General features: G+C 36.7%; 2 protein-coding genes and 1 non-coding gene across 4 annotated transcripts; all 3 read left to right on the top strand.

The window, feature by feature from the left end:
* Window positions 1–2,373: 2,373 nt before the first annotated feature.
* On the top strand, window positions 2,374–9,726 carry LOC108463691 (pleiotropic drug resistance protein 3-like). Its single transcript, XM_053024446.1, is given in 26 exon segments — window positions 2,374–2,401; window positions 2,496–2,577; window positions 2,671–2,755; window positions 2,874–3,033; window positions 3,127–3,203; window positions 3,326–3,379; window positions 3,468–3,558; window positions 3,681–3,980; window positions 4,082–4,365; window positions 4,558–4,871; window positions 5,013–5,173; window positions 5,265–5,368; window positions 5,762–5,915; window positions 6,018–6,146; window positions 6,234–6,307; window positions 6,393–6,725; window positions 6,815–7,001; window positions 7,004–7,104; window positions 7,247–7,268; window positions 7,271–7,329; window positions 7,449–7,582; window positions 8,411–8,638; window positions 8,766–8,937; window positions 9,063–9,153; window positions 9,156–9,262; window positions 9,363–9,726. Coding segments are annotated over 26 exon segments (3,783 nt in total). The 5' UTR covers window positions 2,374–2,388; the 3' UTR covers window positions 9,630–9,726.
* A 1,953-nt stretch (window positions 9,727–11,679) lies between these two features.
* TRNAI-UAU (transfer RNA isoleucine (anticodon UAU)) lies at window positions 11,680–11,753 on the top strand. Its single transcript has one exon. It is a non-coding gene; the product is annotated as a tRNA-Ile (tRNA).
* Window positions 11,754–12,786: 1,033 nt separating this feature from the next.
* On the top strand, window positions 12,787–17,077 carry LOC108463690 (FACT complex subunit SPT16-like). 2 transcript variants are annotated; one of them, XM_017763587.2, is made up of 2 exons: window positions 12,787–13,220; window positions 13,620–17,077. In XM_017763587.2, exon 2 carries the CDS (start codon window positions 13,629–13,631, stop codon window positions 16,821–16,823), a length of 3,195 nt encoding a protein of 1,064 aa, XP_017619076.1. In that variant the 5' UTR covers window positions 12,787–13,220; window positions 13,620–13,628; the 3' UTR covers window positions 16,824–17,077. The 2 variants fall into 2 exon arrangements, with proteins under 2 accessions (XP_017619076.1, XP_017619077.1); XM_017763588.2 differs by having other exon boundaries at window positions 13,617–17,077.
* Window positions 17,078–17,281: the final 204 nt, after the last annotated feature.

The following is a 17,281-nucleotide window of genomic DNA, read 5'->3' as shown; positions in this document are numbered from 1 at the left end:
AGAATCTAGGTCCTGATCTTGCTTTCGATATTCTTTCTTCAATATGAAAATGGTTTGTCAAAGCCTCGACAGATATTTTCTCATTCTTATGTTTGAAGTTTCTTTTAAAGTCTTTCCAAAATATAAAAAGTTTGTCTGTAATGAAGGATACAATAATAATTTCATCAATTTTAATATCATATTGCTTAAATTGATTTAACATTTTTTCAATATCGCGAAATTGCTCCATAAGAGAACAACATCAATCATTTGATAATTATTAAAACGATTAACAAGAAATTTCTTACTTGTAGCATCTTTGGTCATGTATCTTGTTTCCAATTTGTCTAATAGTTTCTTAGTAGTGACCTTATTTTGGTAGGTTTCGAACAAACCATTCAATATGTGGCCTATGCACATGTAATCAACATTGTCTCATTTTTGCCTTTCTTGGGTCATTTTCATTCTCTTTCAATCTTGGAGTATCTAAACATAAGTTATCTTCAAAGTTGATAGTAAGAAGAGAATCTTTCTCTGCCATTGTCGAAAAATGCCACTATCAGACCGATCAAGCTTGACAAAGTTAAAAGTCAACTCACTTAGTATTCCACTTTCATGTGTTGTAGTAGTCATCATGAAAATGATTAGAACATTAAAAATGTTAGTGCAGAACTTTGGTGAGGAAAATCTCTAACACACGAACGGAACATGAACAACAACTCGAACAGAAAAAACGAAGCAATAGGACAAGTTTCCAAGACGTGTATTAAGTACTATCTTTAAGGTTCTGTTCACCCTTATCTATACACGGTATGCAAATGATTTTCAAGCAAATGAACCTCAAGGATACAATGAAGCTCGATGGCTATTTGTATTTTGCACTAAAGAAAATAGTTTACTAAGCATTGAGCAAAGCATAACAAGAAAATTAATTTCTATAAAAAAATTTCTGCAGTAATTCTTTATAGAACAGTCTAATAGTAGAAGATGAAGGACAAATTGAATTAACTTTTTGATAATTTTTTTGGTATCTCTTCCAAATAAAATCCCATTCTTATTTATATGAACTCTAATGTCTTTTCATAGAAACATAACTTTCAAAACGTGTCTTTTCTGAATAATCACTCTTTAAAGGAGACATAATTACTCAATTAATATCTCATAACTATTCAAGTAATATTACATGTATAATTATATTTTTTTTATAAAAAAATCAAGTGATATAACTCTTGATCAACAACCAAAAGACATTATCTCTTTTCATTTATTTGAAAATGTTTGAGCGCTAACTTTTTTGAAGTCACCCATTAGTACTACTAATATACAACATTATAGAATTTGAAGGTCAATCATGACAAGTTGGGATTAAACACAACTATAAGGAGGTGAATGTCACAGCGGATTTCATGACAAGATACACAAACAGTAATGAACCTAGTCTCTATGTTTTTTATGTACCACCTCACGGTATTAGCAAGGTCTTATTAGCAGAAGCCACGGGATTTGCTAGTAGCCCTCCTTTATTCCACAAAAAAATTATTTACTTTGTTTTTTTATAAGTAGTAATTAGGATTACTATTATAATTTTTTTTTAGTTTCTCAAAATAATTAATAAAATTTTATATTTATATAAAAAAATTATTCGTAAATTGTAAATCAAATATCATGTATATATTTTCATGGTCATGAATGATCATTAATCATTCACGCTTCAAATACCAAGGCTGATAGAAAAACTATAAAGTATAACTTCATGTCAGCGTTTAGGTGTATGATTTAAGGAAGAGCGGGAAAGGGCGATGAGCGTTAACAGTTGAGATATGGATATGCAGATAAGTAAGTTTTTGAATCACATGATAAAACTTATTTAATATGCCTCCAAACGTAGCCATACTTAAGGACAGGATGGCAAGCCAACAACACGCACGTATATGTATTTGTGGGGATCGAGTATTTAGGACAGAGGAGTGGACTCATAATAAAGGAAGGGAGGCTGCTATCGTTGAAGCCGGTCAGAACGGTAGCCATGCACTAACGAAGAAACAGGCAGGCTAGGGATCTCATCATCAAACAAAGGAAGGGGATTGCAATGGATACGGGAATGAATACACTTACAAAGCTTCCACCACCTTTGGAACGCCGCCTCTTCGTTGACAACCTCATAAAAAACATTCAAGCTGATAACTTTCGATTGCTGCACGATATCAGACAGAGATTACTGAGGAAATAATAATAATAAGAATACATTTGAAACTTTTATATGTGGGCGCAGCTAAACCGGAAAACATTTGCAGGGTTGGTGTAAAACTGCCAACTGTTGAAGTGAGATATAAAAACCTCCGCGTGGAAGCTGAATGTGATGTAGTTCATGGGAAGCCGCTACCTACACTATGGAATTCTCTAAAAACCATGATTTCTGTATGTGTATATATATATATATATTCCAGGAATATATGGTGTAGCGAACCATAATGAGGGTCTAAATTATTTGGATGTTATTTCACAGTTTGCTGCAGCAGCCAAACTGATGGGTTCAAAATCACACCAAGCTAACATATGCCTTATTAGTGATATCAATGGCATCATAAAAACCGGAAGGTGCTGAAGTTTTAAAGTTAAAACTGGCTTGGCCAGATCCAATATCCCAAAGTTGGAACTAATGTAATATCCTCTCTAATATACATCTTTCAGGATGACTCTACTACTTGGTCCTCCAGGATGTGGGAAGACCTCCTTGTTGAAGGCACTTTCTGGAAATCTAGACCAATCGCTTCAGGTATGCACATATCACCGCTAATTTACTTCAATTTGTGAAGTTTATCCATATGATTACATATCCTGCTAGATTGATATGGTGAGTGACTGTGCTCTTGTGTTGGCTTGGCTACCAATAGCTCACAGGGGAAGTTTCATATAACGGATACAAACTGGAAGAGTTCGTGCCCCAGAAAACTTGTGCATATGTAAGTCAAAATGACTTTCACATTTCTGAGATGACAGTGAGGGAAACACTTGATTTCTCATCCCATTGTCAGGGTGTAGGAAGCCGTGCAGGTATATATCTGTTTTCCCTCAGCTGTTATACATGCCTAATCATGGCCTTAGATTTTTCACCATGTTCTCTATGTGTATGGTTTTATTTCACAGAGATGATGATGGTAGTCAGTAAAAGAGAGGCAGAGGCAGGAATTGTCCCCGATCCAGTAATTGATGCTTATATTAAGGTGCATGCAGAAACAATATAAATTACTGTTTTCTCACATATCTTGCTAGTTGGTAGTTAGTAGTATTAACGAATTTATTAAAAACATAAATGATTTATATGGTTTGTGTTTCATCATCATAGGCAACATCTGTCAAAGGGCTAGAGGCAACACTTCAAACTGACTACATATTAAAAGTAATTATATTACTCCTGAATGCATATTTTGTATCACTCCTCTCCTTTATGCGAACATGTTTAACAATATTTCCTGCATTTCGATCAGATCCTTGGACTCGATATGTGCGCTGAAACATTTGTTGGTGATGCCTTAAGAAGAGGTATCTCTGGTGGCCAGAAGAAAAGATTGAGTACAGGTAGTGACTTTGGTGGTGTATGTAAATAGCAAAGTTTAGCAGGGAATTAATTAAAATAGATAAATATTAATCTTCCGGTCATTCTGAGCTTAGCTTGAATATATTTTTTCTGAAATATGCAGGGGAAATCGTTGTAGGTCCCATAAAAACTTTGTTTCTGGATGAAATAACAAATGGACTTGACAGTTCCACTGCCTTTCAGATTGTTGCTTGTCTTCAGCAGCTTGTACACATGATGGATGCTACTCTGTTAGTTTCACTGCTACAGCCCGCACCAGAAACTTTTGATCTCTTCGATGATATTATCTTGATGGCAGAAGGGAAAATTTTGTATCACGGACCACGCTATCACATTCTAGACTTTTTCAAGAACTGTGGGTTTAGATGTCCTCCACGGAAAGCGGTTGTGGACTTCCTTCAGGAGGAAAGTGAAATCCAGTTTTTGATAATTCTTTTCCCTTTCCTGCAGTGCAGTGTAGTATCTTGCTTCTACACTTTGAAAGTATTTTGGTTTGTATTGTGCAGGTTGTAAGCAAGCAAGATCAAGCACAATACTGGTATAACACTGAGCTTCCCTACTCATACTTTTCAGTTGATGTGTTCTCCAGGAAATTTAAGGCATCCTCCTTGGGGAAGAAGATAGATGAGGATCTCTTAGAACCGTACGACAAATCCCAATGCCATAAAGATGCCCTTTCCTTTACTAAGTATTCTGTTTCTAAATGGGAAATCTTTAGAGCTTGCATGTCAAGGGAGCTTCTTCTTTTCAGAAGGAACTCAATTTTTTACGTATTCAAAATAACTCAGGTGAGGACTTTCTTTAATTCACTCCTTTCCATTTCATCAATCAAGTTACGTGCCCAAACAGTTTCAAGCTTCAAGAACATATTGATAGAACTGAAAATTTGGGGTCAAATTTTCAGGATGAAGTTTGTAACAAGCAACCTTAGTCGTAAAGCGTATGAACTTTGAAACATTAAAATTATCTTCTTTTGGCAGCTTGTAATCATAGCATGCGTCACAATGACAGTATTTTATAAGACACGGATGGATATCGATATTGTTCATGCAAATTACTACCTGGCTGCGCTGTTTTACACGCTCATGATACTTGTGGTGGATGAGCTTCCGGAGGTGTACATGACAATTTCAAGACTTCAAGTTTTCTACAAGCAGAAAATGTTATGCTTTTACCCAGCTTGGGCTTATGCAATTCCAGCAGTCATTGTAAAGCTTCCCATGCCTTTTTTGCAATCCCTGATTTGGATATCTATCACTTATTTCGTGATGGGATACACTCCTGAGGTTTCAAGGTGAGTTCATGTTCTAAAAGAGAAATTTTAAAATAAACTGTTTTAGCCAAGGAAGTTCTACTCTTCTTATGCAACCCAACTCCATAAGAGGGAATATAAATGTTGGTGAGACTGAATGTTGATCATTTGCGCTGTTTTCAGGTTTTTCCGCCAGTTTGTGACATTTGTTGCTGTGCAATTAGCAGGAATATCCTTGTTCCGATTCGTGGCCTCCGTCTTCCAGAATTTTCATTCTGCTGTGGCAGCTTCTGGCCTCATTATCTTTTTACACTATTTATTCTGTGGCTTTGTAATCCCACGGCGTAGAGTTCTTCCTACCTCTTATTGATTAGTCTATTTAAATGATCCCTGTAAAAGAATGCATACTTATTAGTATTTTTTCATTTGTTACAGCATCCTGGCCAGGTTGGATGAAGTGGCTTTTTTGGGTTTCTCCTATGTCATATGCAGAGATAGCACTTTCTGGAAAAGAACTACTTGCACCACGATGGCAACAGGTGAGTTTCATTGGTTTAAATGGGTTTTATTATTCAGGGAGTTAAACAGCCTTCTTGAAAAGAATGAGGAATTCTCACAGATTTCTTGCTAGTAATATATTTGACAAGCGTTAAGCATATCAGATTGAACGAGTCCAAGGAATTATGTTAGAGATCAGCTTCTTTCCTCCCAAAGAAGATGCTGCTGGAAAGTCTCCACGAGTGTAATTAATATAATGGACTGAGTTGTAGGGAACATGCTATTTCCATTGTTGATCATTTAAAGCAGTCACCTGCAAGATCACAAAGATATGTTAACAAGGAAAATGGTTGTTTGACTGACATGATGCTTAATGAAAGCTCAAAGCAATGCAGAAAGTGTACTCTGTTTTCCATTGATTATTTATTTTGCAGATGCTGACCTTGCGCACTACAATAGGACAAGCAACATTAGAGAGTCGTGGACTAAACTTCGATCAAGCTTCTTTCTGGATAGCAATAGCTGCCTTGTTTGGTTTTACTATGGTTCAAAACATAGGGTTCACCTTAGACTTAGGTTTCTTGAAGGGTAAGTTTGTCTTTTTGGTCCTTTCTTCTCATTTTCTAGTGTTTAACTCATGAAGATGAGAAATACTGGGTTTTTTATCATTGACACTTGAAACATATGAAGCTCCTGGATGGTCTCGTGTTATTATTTCACGTGAAAAGCTTTCCAAGAGACAGAAGGAAGATTCCACTGGAGGTGAAGATATGGAGAATGGATCAAGCCATATAAATTCCAATGGTAAGAAACCAGCTAGTAATGACTTTTCCTAGTTTTTCATCATATAATTGTTTTTTCGATCTCATTCTCATCATACTTATGGTTGATTTGTCTACATCACAGGCAGGATGGTATTACCTTTCGAACCACTGACATTAACTTTTCAGGATGTGCAATACTATATCGACACTCCTTTGGTAATGAAAAAAACATTATTCTTTCGCAAAAAATCACTTTTCATGAACCATAGAATCTTGATGCATTTTTTCTTCTTGGCTCTAGGAAATGAGAAAAAAAGGATACACTGAGAGAAAGTTGCAACTCATTTCAAATGTTACCGGAACATTAAGGCCTGGTATTCTAACAGCATTGATGGGTACTAGCGGAGCAGGAAAAACCACTCTTCTTGATGTCCTTGCAGGTAGAAAAACTATAGGCTGCATACAAGGAGAAATTAAAGTTGGTGGATACCGTAAGGTTCAAGAAACATTTGCTAGGATATCTGTTTATTGTGAACAAAATGACATTCATTCTCCACAAATCACTGTAGAAGAATCTTTAATTTTTTCGGCTTCATTGCGCCTGCCTTCTCATATTGACTCAAAAACTAAAGCTGTAAGAGTCTCAAATATAAGAGCTGATGTTTTCACAGAAACCAAAATTTGAGCTAAGTTGTGATGAAGTTGCTTTTGATGGTTTTGTAGGAATTTGTTAAAGAAGTTCTTGAAATTGTGGAGCTCAACGATGTCAAGGATGCCTTAGTTGGGATACCTGGTCTTTCTGGTTTATCAACAGCTCAAAGGAAGCGGCTTACAATAGCGGTAGAGCTTGCTGCTAATCCCTCTGTAATTTTCATGGATGAACCTACAACTAGCTTGGATGCAAGAGCTGCACCATTGTCATGCGTGCAGTGAGGAATGTAGCTGATACAGGTCGAACAATTATTTGCACAATCCACCAACCAAGCATTGATATATTTGAAACATTTGATGAGGTAAAACCGGTTATGTTAATGTCTAATTATATATAGATATAATTGCTATTTTGAAGATATCTATCATGATGTATGGAACTTTTTCTTTATATATAGCATTCATTTTTCTTTCATATATATATATATTTTGCTTTCATCGCAGTTGATTCTTCTGAAAACTGGTGGGAGTTTATCTACTTTGGCCCATTAGGTGAACATTCTTGTAAAGTTATACAGTATTTGGAGGTTAGTTCAAGTGTTTAACCACCCCATATTCTTTCCATTTTCTGAAAACTCCATTCATTGCTTCTACCAGATACTCTTGATCGACCCTGACCTTACACTCTCTGAAATCTTACTGACAGGGTATCCCCGGGATGCCCAAGATTAAAGACAATATCAATCCAGCAACATGGATGCTAGAGGTAACCTCCCCGTTTGTGGAGGCTGAACTTGGGGCTGATTTTTTGGAAATTTACAAGAAATCTACTTTATATGAGTGAGTTCAATTACTTAGTAGTAGTTTTGATTTTCTTAAAGTTGAGTGATTCATTAGTGACCTCAAATGGAATACTCTTGTCTTCATCACCATCAAAACCTTATAAAGATATAAACCTCTTGTTTCTTCTTGGAAAGCATATGGTGAGGACTATGTCAGATTGTTTTAAACCACCTCTGATGTTGTGTAGGAATTATACTTGAAGCATCAACTACTTTCATAGGTAAGAAAGAGAGTGGTTAACTGGACAGAATCCACTATATTATATTCTATTGTATATAATTCCAGTATAAGGGAGTGCTTGAGGATCACTGAGGCATCATAGGAGTTATTGAGAAAAGTAGGATTTCAAAGAGTAGCTCTTTCCTTGTTATGATGATATCTTATCTTCCGAAAGGAGCTACTTAAAGTGGCAACTGGCAAGTACCTTCTGGCTCCTGGTATTTGTTTAACTCTATAGTCTATACTTGCATCTTAGGAGGAGGATGCCTTAAGTGTCTATAGGGCTGACGAATGGCGTTTGGTCAATTTTCCGAGATCGTTGAATAAGGATGCAGATTTGCTTGCTAAATATGAGGCAAAATCGGTTTAGCTATAGGTATTTGCAGTATGTTGTGTGTTGCTGTCTTGTATCTGGTCTTGTGGACTAAGATGAGCGGGTAGTGGATGTTGCCAGTTGGATTTGTTGTGTTGATACTGCAAGTGTTTTTGCCATCCCTGATTAGCAGCAATAAAATTTAATTTTCAAAAAAATAATTATCATTACAAACTGGCTGGTTCACTTACTATTTCTTTTTCTTCTTTTTTTTTCTCTCTTTTTGCTGGTAGGAACAACAAAGAGCTTGTAAGGCAGTTGAGTGACCCACCCCCTGGTTCAAGAGATCTTCATTTTCAAACCAAATTTTCACAAAGTTGCTGGGGCCAGTTTAATTCTTGCCTATGGAAACTACATTTGGCCTATTGGAGAAGTCCTTCATATAACTTGACACGTCTCTTGCAGACTGTTATACTATCTTTGGCTTTGGGCTTAGTATTTTGGAACCAAGGACAAAAAATGTAAGAATGGAGGAAAACTGGCATAGGAATCATCATTTTATAAGAAGTCATATATATAATAATTACTTTTCCTTTGCAGTAACGTTGATGATAATTAACTTTACTATCTTATTATTTAAAATCCCAGAAATAACCAGCAAAATGTGTTCAATGTTTTCGGTTCAATGTATGCTGCTCTGCTGTTTCTGGGTATGAACAGCAGCTCATCTGTCCAACCATTTGTTGCCACAGAGAGGGTTGTTATGTATCGAGAAATATTTGCAGGAATGTACTCTTCTTGGGCTTATGCATTAGCACAGGTACATTCTTTTTCACATGATAAGTTAACATCAACTTTTCATTCTTTTCGTTGCGGTTGAGTTGCTAGTTTTCTGAAATCTCGGTAAACCTTATAGTAAATAAGGAGCGCTTAAATATTTTGCAGGTGACAATTGAGGTACCCTATCTATTTATCCAAGCTCTTGTGTTTGAGGCTATCACATATCCTATGATTGGCTATTATGGATCACCGTATAAGCTCTTGTGTTTGTGTCATTGACACCAGAAGTCACAATAGCTGGAGCTTTATCATCTGCCTTCTATCCGCTGCTTAATCTTTTCTCTGGCTTTTTGATTCCTCAACCGGTAAGCTAGTACTAAGTGATAACGTCAAAATCTAATTCTAACAACTATTACCATGAGATAGTATATTCACTTGGCTGGTTGTCTTGTTCTTCATGTGCAGCAAATCCCAAAATGGTGGGTGTGGTTGTATTATCTAATGCCTTCATCATGGACATTGAATTGCTTGCTCACTTCACAATATGGAGATGTAAATGATGAGATTATGGTATTCGGTGAAGCCAAGACAGTTGCTTCTTTGCTAGAAAATTATTTTGGGTTTCATCATGACCGCTTACCTATTACAGCAATCCTTCTGGCTTCCTATTCCCTAATCTTTGCAACCCTTTTTGCATTTTTCCTTTCACGTTTAAATTTTGAGAGAAGGTGAATTTCTCCATCCCATAAGGATGAAATTGTTGTACATTGACTTACACATTATGTAACTTCCTTTATTATGGTCTTATAGTCTGATAAGCTTTTCAAGATTCTCTTGTTTGTTAGAGTGAAAAATCTCTAGTTTCAGATTTCTCAAGCTGATAAACCTGTTTCATGTTCTTATTATACCTTGATGGACTTATCTGTAAAACCTTTGTTGTTTCTGCTATAGCTGAAATCCACTGCGGTTTTAGGCTTTGGTATGACAAAGATAAAGAGATAGGCGGTGGGATGAAAGTTTGAACAAACTTTCAAACATTATATATATTGAACAAAATGGTAGACAAACAACTGAACTGAGACATGGATCATGTTGTAGATCAACTTAGTAGTAGTCTAGTAGATTTGAAGCCTGAACCTAGAACCTTAATGTTTTGATAAGGCAAATAATCAACCATAAAGGATGGTCATTTGCAGTTAACAAAACATTAAGGTGTTCCTATCAAACACACACTAAAAAACACCAAACTAAAGAGACAACAGCTTAGACCTCCATAACTGAAGCTCATTCAACACCCTCTAAGCCTGAATCAGGACATCTATCATGGTGGTGTGCCAGCGCCAATGGTACCAGTACTACCAGGAATAGTAGGCTGGAGACGAACACATCCGGTCCCAGGATAGGAACAAAAGACTGACGGCCCTAAATTAAGGCCAACACCTCCACCAGGGGTTGGAACTAGCCCACCACTAGTACCAAAGGCTCCGAGGAAGTTCTGAGGGTGGTAAGCTTCCTCTTTGAGTCTTCTCCCTTCAGCATTTGAAGCAAGGACCAGCAGGACCATGACTGAGATCAACAGCATCCTTGCACCTCTTTCCATTATGAAAACCACTCCAAACTGCACCTTAGCAAATAGCAGACTCCTCTCTCTCTCACTCACTCACTGTTTGTAATTGGTTAGTATGTGAGAAGTCTAACCACTCTCCACTCCATCTTTATAGCACCGAAGTTTCACTTCTATTAATGTATGCCTAATTTCTTGTCAGCATAAAGGTATAGTCTTTAATTGGAAATTATGTTATGGTCACTAAATGATACAACTATGAAATTTAAGCTAATATTGTGATTCAATTCAACTGTAATTTCCAACTGTAATTTCCATAAGCCCACATGAAACAACAGCAAATACAAATTACAATCAAGCTTGTATCATTATCAAAGCTGCTACTAGTCTCTGTGCTGCTGCTAATGAGGGCTCCAAGAGAAGGTCTAAGTGGTGCAATTGTCAATCAAAGGGAAGTCAGGCAGTCCAAGTTAGAAATATTTGCCTATCATTTGATACAATGCTAAAACATGCTAGTTCTTGGGGCATAACTGTCTTTTAACTAATTGACTCGATTCTGACCACTAATACTCACCTAGATCCTTGGAGCATTTAAGGTGGATTTATGGTTCTGCTGATGAAATTATGATGTCCTCACCTAACAACACATTAATAGGTCTGCTTAGCCTTAAATCTTGGACTGCCACTCTGATACGTGTTCTTTTTAAGTATAAAGACATGTCCCTGTGTTATTGCATTCTTACTCATTCAACTACTTCTGATGAATTTCTCTATTACGAAACTTGAGTACCAGATCATGCATTAGAAGGCTGATGTGGTTCATGAATATGGTGGTTGATATCAGTTGCACTATGTAAACATCTATATGATCTCATGAATAAGTAAGTATAACCTTGAGTAAGTAAACTTCTATATAGATTCTTCTTATGCAGCCTGTACCGTACCGTGAGGGTCAGAAGGTGTTTGATATTGTTTTAAATAAAGAGTAAAATGTAAGGTGTTTAAAAAAATATTCTTGCTTTACAACAGTGTAAAGTGTTCTTATTTTTTAACTACTAACTTTGTAAGCACCGAAATAACGATTATGATTTATTATTAATTTCACTTTTTATATTTGTAATATTTTCATATATGTTGTTATTATTTTTGGTAATAATTCATTATGAAAGAGGGAAAAGAAATTAATCATCAAAATAAAAATACGAAATGTTATCAATTGGTCCCGTAGCTCAGTCGGTTAGAGCGTTGGTCTTATGAGCCGAAGGTCGCGAGTTCGAGCCTCGCCGGGACCATCGGTATATAAATTTTGTATATATTTTGGCTGAGTCTTTAAGTCAAAGTTATAGCAGCCAGAAAGCCCATTTAGCCAGCATGGCCGAACATCTCTTCTCGTGGGGGGTTTTTAGGCCCTCAACTATTCATAAATTTTTCTGATATCCCTAAACTCTTCTCACATTTGAAATTTTAATCTCCCTATTTTTAATTTCAAATCCTGATTTAACAATTGTTTGTAAAAAAAACAAGTCTAATTGAGAACTCCATCTATGGATTTATGTTTAATTGAACCATTCAACATCCTTAAAATAAATAAATAAAATACTCATGAGTCGTGTAAACATGTAAGCAAATATATATGAAAGCTTTCACTCCACATTTTTGAAATAGAAAATCTTAATAAAATTTTTACAAGCCCAAATCTAATAATTTTATTTCGTTATTTACCTTTTCGTGTAATATTAGTCATGTAAGTAAAATATTTTTAAATTCTAAAATTGCCATATAATTCAATTTAATAAAAGTCTTTTGATGGCCTTGTGAATTGACTTTCAATTTTTAAATAAAGGGACTATATTTATAGAATTAATAGTAAAAATAATAATTTTAAATATACGAAAAATACAAGTATTAGTAGCAAAATAAAACATTTTACCCACCCAACATTCCACATCTTGTGCTTGTAGTAAAAATATTATGCTTTTATTACAGGTTAAATATGTTTCTAAGTCTATATAGTTTTTCAAAATTTATAATTTAATTCATTTATTTTTATTTTTCAGAATTTAGTCTATTTATTTTTCTCAGATTAAAAATTCAAATCTAATTATTAACATAGTTGAAAATTTTCTTTTAAATATAAGTACATTACAAAACAATATTTTTTTTTGGTAATTATTAACAATTAGACTTTGAATTTTAAATCCAAAAATAAAAATACTAAATTCTTGAAAATAAAATTAAAAGGACTAAATTCAAAACATATGAAAAGTAGAAAGAGTAAAAGAAAATTTTAACATTTATAATAGATCCCTACTCACTCCAGCTCTAGTGTAGAGTTCTAGACTGTTCTTAATAAAATCTAAAATAATAAAACTCCCTCCATCCAGTTCTATTCTCCCTCTCTTTTTTACCTTCGTATTTTTTCTCCAATCCCATCCCATCTTCAGGTTTTCGATTTTTTGCTTAAATCTTCTTCCATTTTCAATCTCCTCAATTAGTCCCCAAATTCCCTCTCTTTTTATTTATTTATTGGCGGCTCAATCTTCGTTTCTCTTGACTTTCACTATACTTCCCTTGTTTTCTAAGCCTCAAGCTTTGGGCTCTGTTTGTTTCGGCCGCTCTCTGCGAAACCCTAACCCTAGTTTTCGCGTCTTTCAACTTACTCTGAGGCCGCCGCGGGGGCAAAGAGAGCCTAGTTGCCTTCAGAGCTTTGGGATTTCTTCGTCTCCAGATTCAAGCTTAGTGCTAGCGGAGCTGGAACTGTTAGTTTTCTCATTCTGTTCCTTTTTAGTATTTATTTAAGTGTTTTCCACGTTTTGAAACTCTAATTTCCATTCGAGTTTGAGTTTCCTTTGATGAAGGTTTCCGTTGGTATTTGGACACCTGAAAACTAGGTTTTATATGTTCTCTAGTATTAATTTGCGAAACTCAGGCTTAATCGAAATTTAAAGTGTTTGTTTTGAATTCGAAGTTGTTGAATCTTTATTCGTAAAGAGTGAGATATTTTGGAATATTTAATTTGTTTGTTTACTTTTTGAAGTTTCTGAAGTGATTTCAGGTTTCTAAAAAACTAATCGATCCCTAAATTTTAGTCGTTAATAGTTGCTGCTGAATTGTTTTAGTAATTTGCTCATCTTTAACAATTGGTAATTGTGCAGCAGAGCTTCTCAATGACTGATCATAGGAGTACAAATGGCCAGCCTCCAAATGGGACAGCTCCTGGGTCAGGAAGTATTTACTCTATTAATCTGGAAAACTTCAGCAAACGTTTGAAGGCTTTGTATTCACACTGGAATGAGCACAAAGCTGAGCTTTGGAGTTCTTCTGATGTCCTTGCAGTAGCGACGCCACCACCTTCTGAAGATTTGCGTTACCTGAAATCTTCAGCTCTAAACATTTGGTTACTAGGTTACGAGTTTCCAGAGACAATAATGGTTTTCACAAAGAAGCAGATACATTTTTTGTGCAGCCAGAAGAAGGCTTCTCTACTTGAAGTTGTAAAGAAATCTGCCAAGGATGCTGTGGGGGTTGATGTTGTAATGCATGTGAAAGCAAAGACTGATGATGGAACTGCATTGATGGATGCTGTATTTCGGTCCATCAGAGCACAATACAAGGGTTCTGAAGATGCTCCTTTTTTTGGTTACATAGCTCGAGAGGCTCCTGAAGGAAAGCTTTTAGAAACATGGGCTGAAAAACTAAAAAGTGCTAGCTTTCAGCTTGTTGATGTAACAAATGGGTTGTCTGATCTTTTTTCTTTTAAGGACAAAGAAGAGCATATGAATGTGAAGAAAGCTGCTTATCTAAGTTACAATGTGATGAACAATGTTGTGGTTCCAAGGCTTGAGACTGTAATCGATGAGGAAAAAAAAATCACTCATGCTACCTTGATGGATGAAACAGAGAAAGCCATAGGCAATCCTCAGCTAGCTAAAGTGAAGCTCAAGCCAGAGAATGTTGATATTTGTTACCCTCCCATATTTCAAAGTGGGGGTGAGTTTGATCTCAGACCTAGTGCTGCGAGTAATGAAGAGAATCTGTACTATGATTCTGCCAGTGTTATCTTGTGTGCAGTTGGAGCTCGCTATAACAGTTATTGCTCAAATATTGCCAGGACATTCTTGATTGATGCCACTCCAGTTCAGAGCAAGGCATATGAGGTTCTTCTTAAGGCCCATGAAGCTGCAATTAGTATGTTGAAACCTGGGAACAGAATCAGTGCAGCATATCAAGCAGCACTTTCAGTTGTTGAAAAGGAAGCTCCTGATTTGGTTCCAAATCTAACAAAATCTGCTGGGACAGGAATTGGTCTCGAGTTTCGTGAGTCGGGGCTTAATCTCAATATGAAGAATGAGCGTGTGGTGAAAGCTGGAATGGTTTTCAATGTGTCACTTGGTTTTCAGAATTTGCAGTGTGCGAGTAAAAATCCAAAGAACAAGAATTTTTCTCTGTTACTTGCTGATACTGTTATTGTTGGCGAGCAAAATACAGAAGTTGTCACTGGAAAGAGTTCCAAGGCTGTTAAGGACGTAGCTTATTCATTCAATGAGGATGAGGAAGAAGAAGATAAGCATGTGAAGGTTGAAACTAATGGTTCTGACCACTTCATGTCTAAGACAGTGCTCAGGTCGGATAATCATGAGATCTCTAAGGAAGAGTTAAGGAGGCAGCACCAAGCCGAACTTGCTCGTCAGAAGAATGAAGAAACAGCTAGACGGCTTGCAGGTGGACCTGAGACTGGAGACAATAGAGCAATTGCGAAGACAGCAGCTGATTTGATTGCCTATAAGAATGTCAATGACTTGCCCCCTCCAAGAGATTTTATGATTCAGATTGACCAAAAGAATGAAGCTGTGCTCTTGCCAATATACGGCAGCATGGTTCCTTTCCATGTGGCTACTATAAGGACAGTTTCAAGCCAGCAGGATACCAATCGGAATTGCTTTATTCGGATTATATTTAACGTTCCAGGGACTCCTTTTAGTTCCCATGATTCGAACTCGTTAAAGAATCAAGGGGCAATATATTTAAAAGAAGTCTCATTCCGTTCCAAGGATCCAAGGCACATCAGTGAAGTTGTACAGCAGATTAAAACACTTCGTCGGCATGTTGTTGCTAGGGAATCTGAGAAAGCTGAGAGGGCAACCTTGGTTACTCAGGAGAAACTCCAACTTGCAGGAAATAGGTTCAAGCCTATTAGGCTACCTGACCTTTGGATTCGTCCTGTTTTTGGTGGTCGTGGGAGGAAGATTCCAGGAACACTTGAAACTCATGTTAATGGTTTTCGATATTCTACTACTAGAGCTGATGAGCGTGTTGATGTTATGTATGGGAACATAAAGCATGCATTCTTCCAGCCTGCAGAGAAAGAAATGATCACTCTCCTTCACTTTCATCTGCACAATCACATAATGGTGGGAAACAAAAAAACTAAAGATGTGCAATTTTATGTTGAGGTTATGGATGTTGTCCAGACATTGGGAGGGGGAAAGAGGTCTGCTTATGATCCAGATGAAATTGAAGAAGAGCAAAGGGAGAGGGATAGGAAGAATAAGATCAACATGGATTTCCAGAGTTTTGTGAATCGAGTTAATGATCTCTGGGGCCAGCCTCAGTTTAATGGTCTCGATCTTGAGTTTGATCAGCCTCTTAGAGAACTGGGCTTCCATGGTGTCCCTCACAAAGCCTCAGCTTTTATCGTCCCGACTTCTAGCTGTCTGGTCGAGCTGGTAGAAACTCCTTTCCTTGTGGTCACCTTAAGTGAGATCGAGATTGTGAACTTGGAGAGAGTTGGTCTTGGGCAAAAGAATTTTGACATGACCATTGTGTTTAAGGACTTCAAGAGAGATGTGCTCAGGATTGATTCTATTCCTTCAACCTCACTTGATGGCATCAAGGAATGGCTTGATACTACGGACCTCAAGTATTATGAGAGCAGGTTGAATCTGAACTGGCGGCAGATTCTGAAGACAATTACTGATGATCCACAGAGCTTCATTGAAAATGGGGGTTGGGAATTTTTGAACTTGGAGGCTAGTGATTCAGAGTCTGAGGATGAAGAGGAGTCAGATCAGGGTTATGAGCCATCTGATATGGAGTCTGAATCTGAGTCAGAGGATGATGACTCTGATAGTGCATCACTAGTTGAATCTGAGGATGAAGAGGAGGAAGATTCTGAGGAAGACTCGGAAGAAGAAAAGGGAAAAACATGGGAGGAGTTGGAGAGGGAAGCGAGCAATGCAGACAGGGAGAAAGGGAATGAATCAGATAGTGAGGAGGATAGGAGGCGAAGGAAAATGAAGGCTTTTGGGAAATCTCGAGCGCCTCCTAGTAGTGCTATTCCCAAACGTTCCAAGCTACGATAGTTGTGATAGTATTTCTTTTAGTTACATTGCCAGTTTTTTTTTGTTTGGTGGGGGGGTTAATGTTTAGACATGATTTAGTAGCAGCTAGTGCTTTAGAAGAATGTTGTTTTCTAACATAGCTCTGAATTCAGAAGTGTCATCATATGGATCCTGTTCCTTTGTCTTAAGCAGTTAGGCAGTAAGTTTGATTATCTGGAGGATGGTTTTGTTTGTAAATTTGTGGCATCAGTTCAATGGGAGTAAAATTTTTATTATTTCGTCTCTTTTTAGTCCCTTTATTGGATTTTTTTTCTTAGAAAGTATCAAATTTATGGGACTGGATTTACAAAATTACTTGCCTGCCATTGTACTTGTTCAAGGAAGAGGTCTTTTCATCTTTTTTGGCTTTATGCCTCGTATGGCATGTACCACTTTATTTCAATATCAAAAAAGAAAAAGAAAATCTGTTTTTTTAACTT

Source organism: Gossypium arboreum, chromosome 13, assembly GCF_025698485.1.
Source record: "Gossypium arboreum isolate Shixiya-1 chromosome 13, ASM2569848v2, whole genome shotgun sequence".
Lineage (NCBI taxonomy): Eukaryota > Viridiplantae > Streptophyta > Magnoliopsida > Malvales > Malvaceae > Gossypium > Gossypium arboreum.
This window is presented reverse-complemented; position numbering and strand designations above follow the sequence as displayed.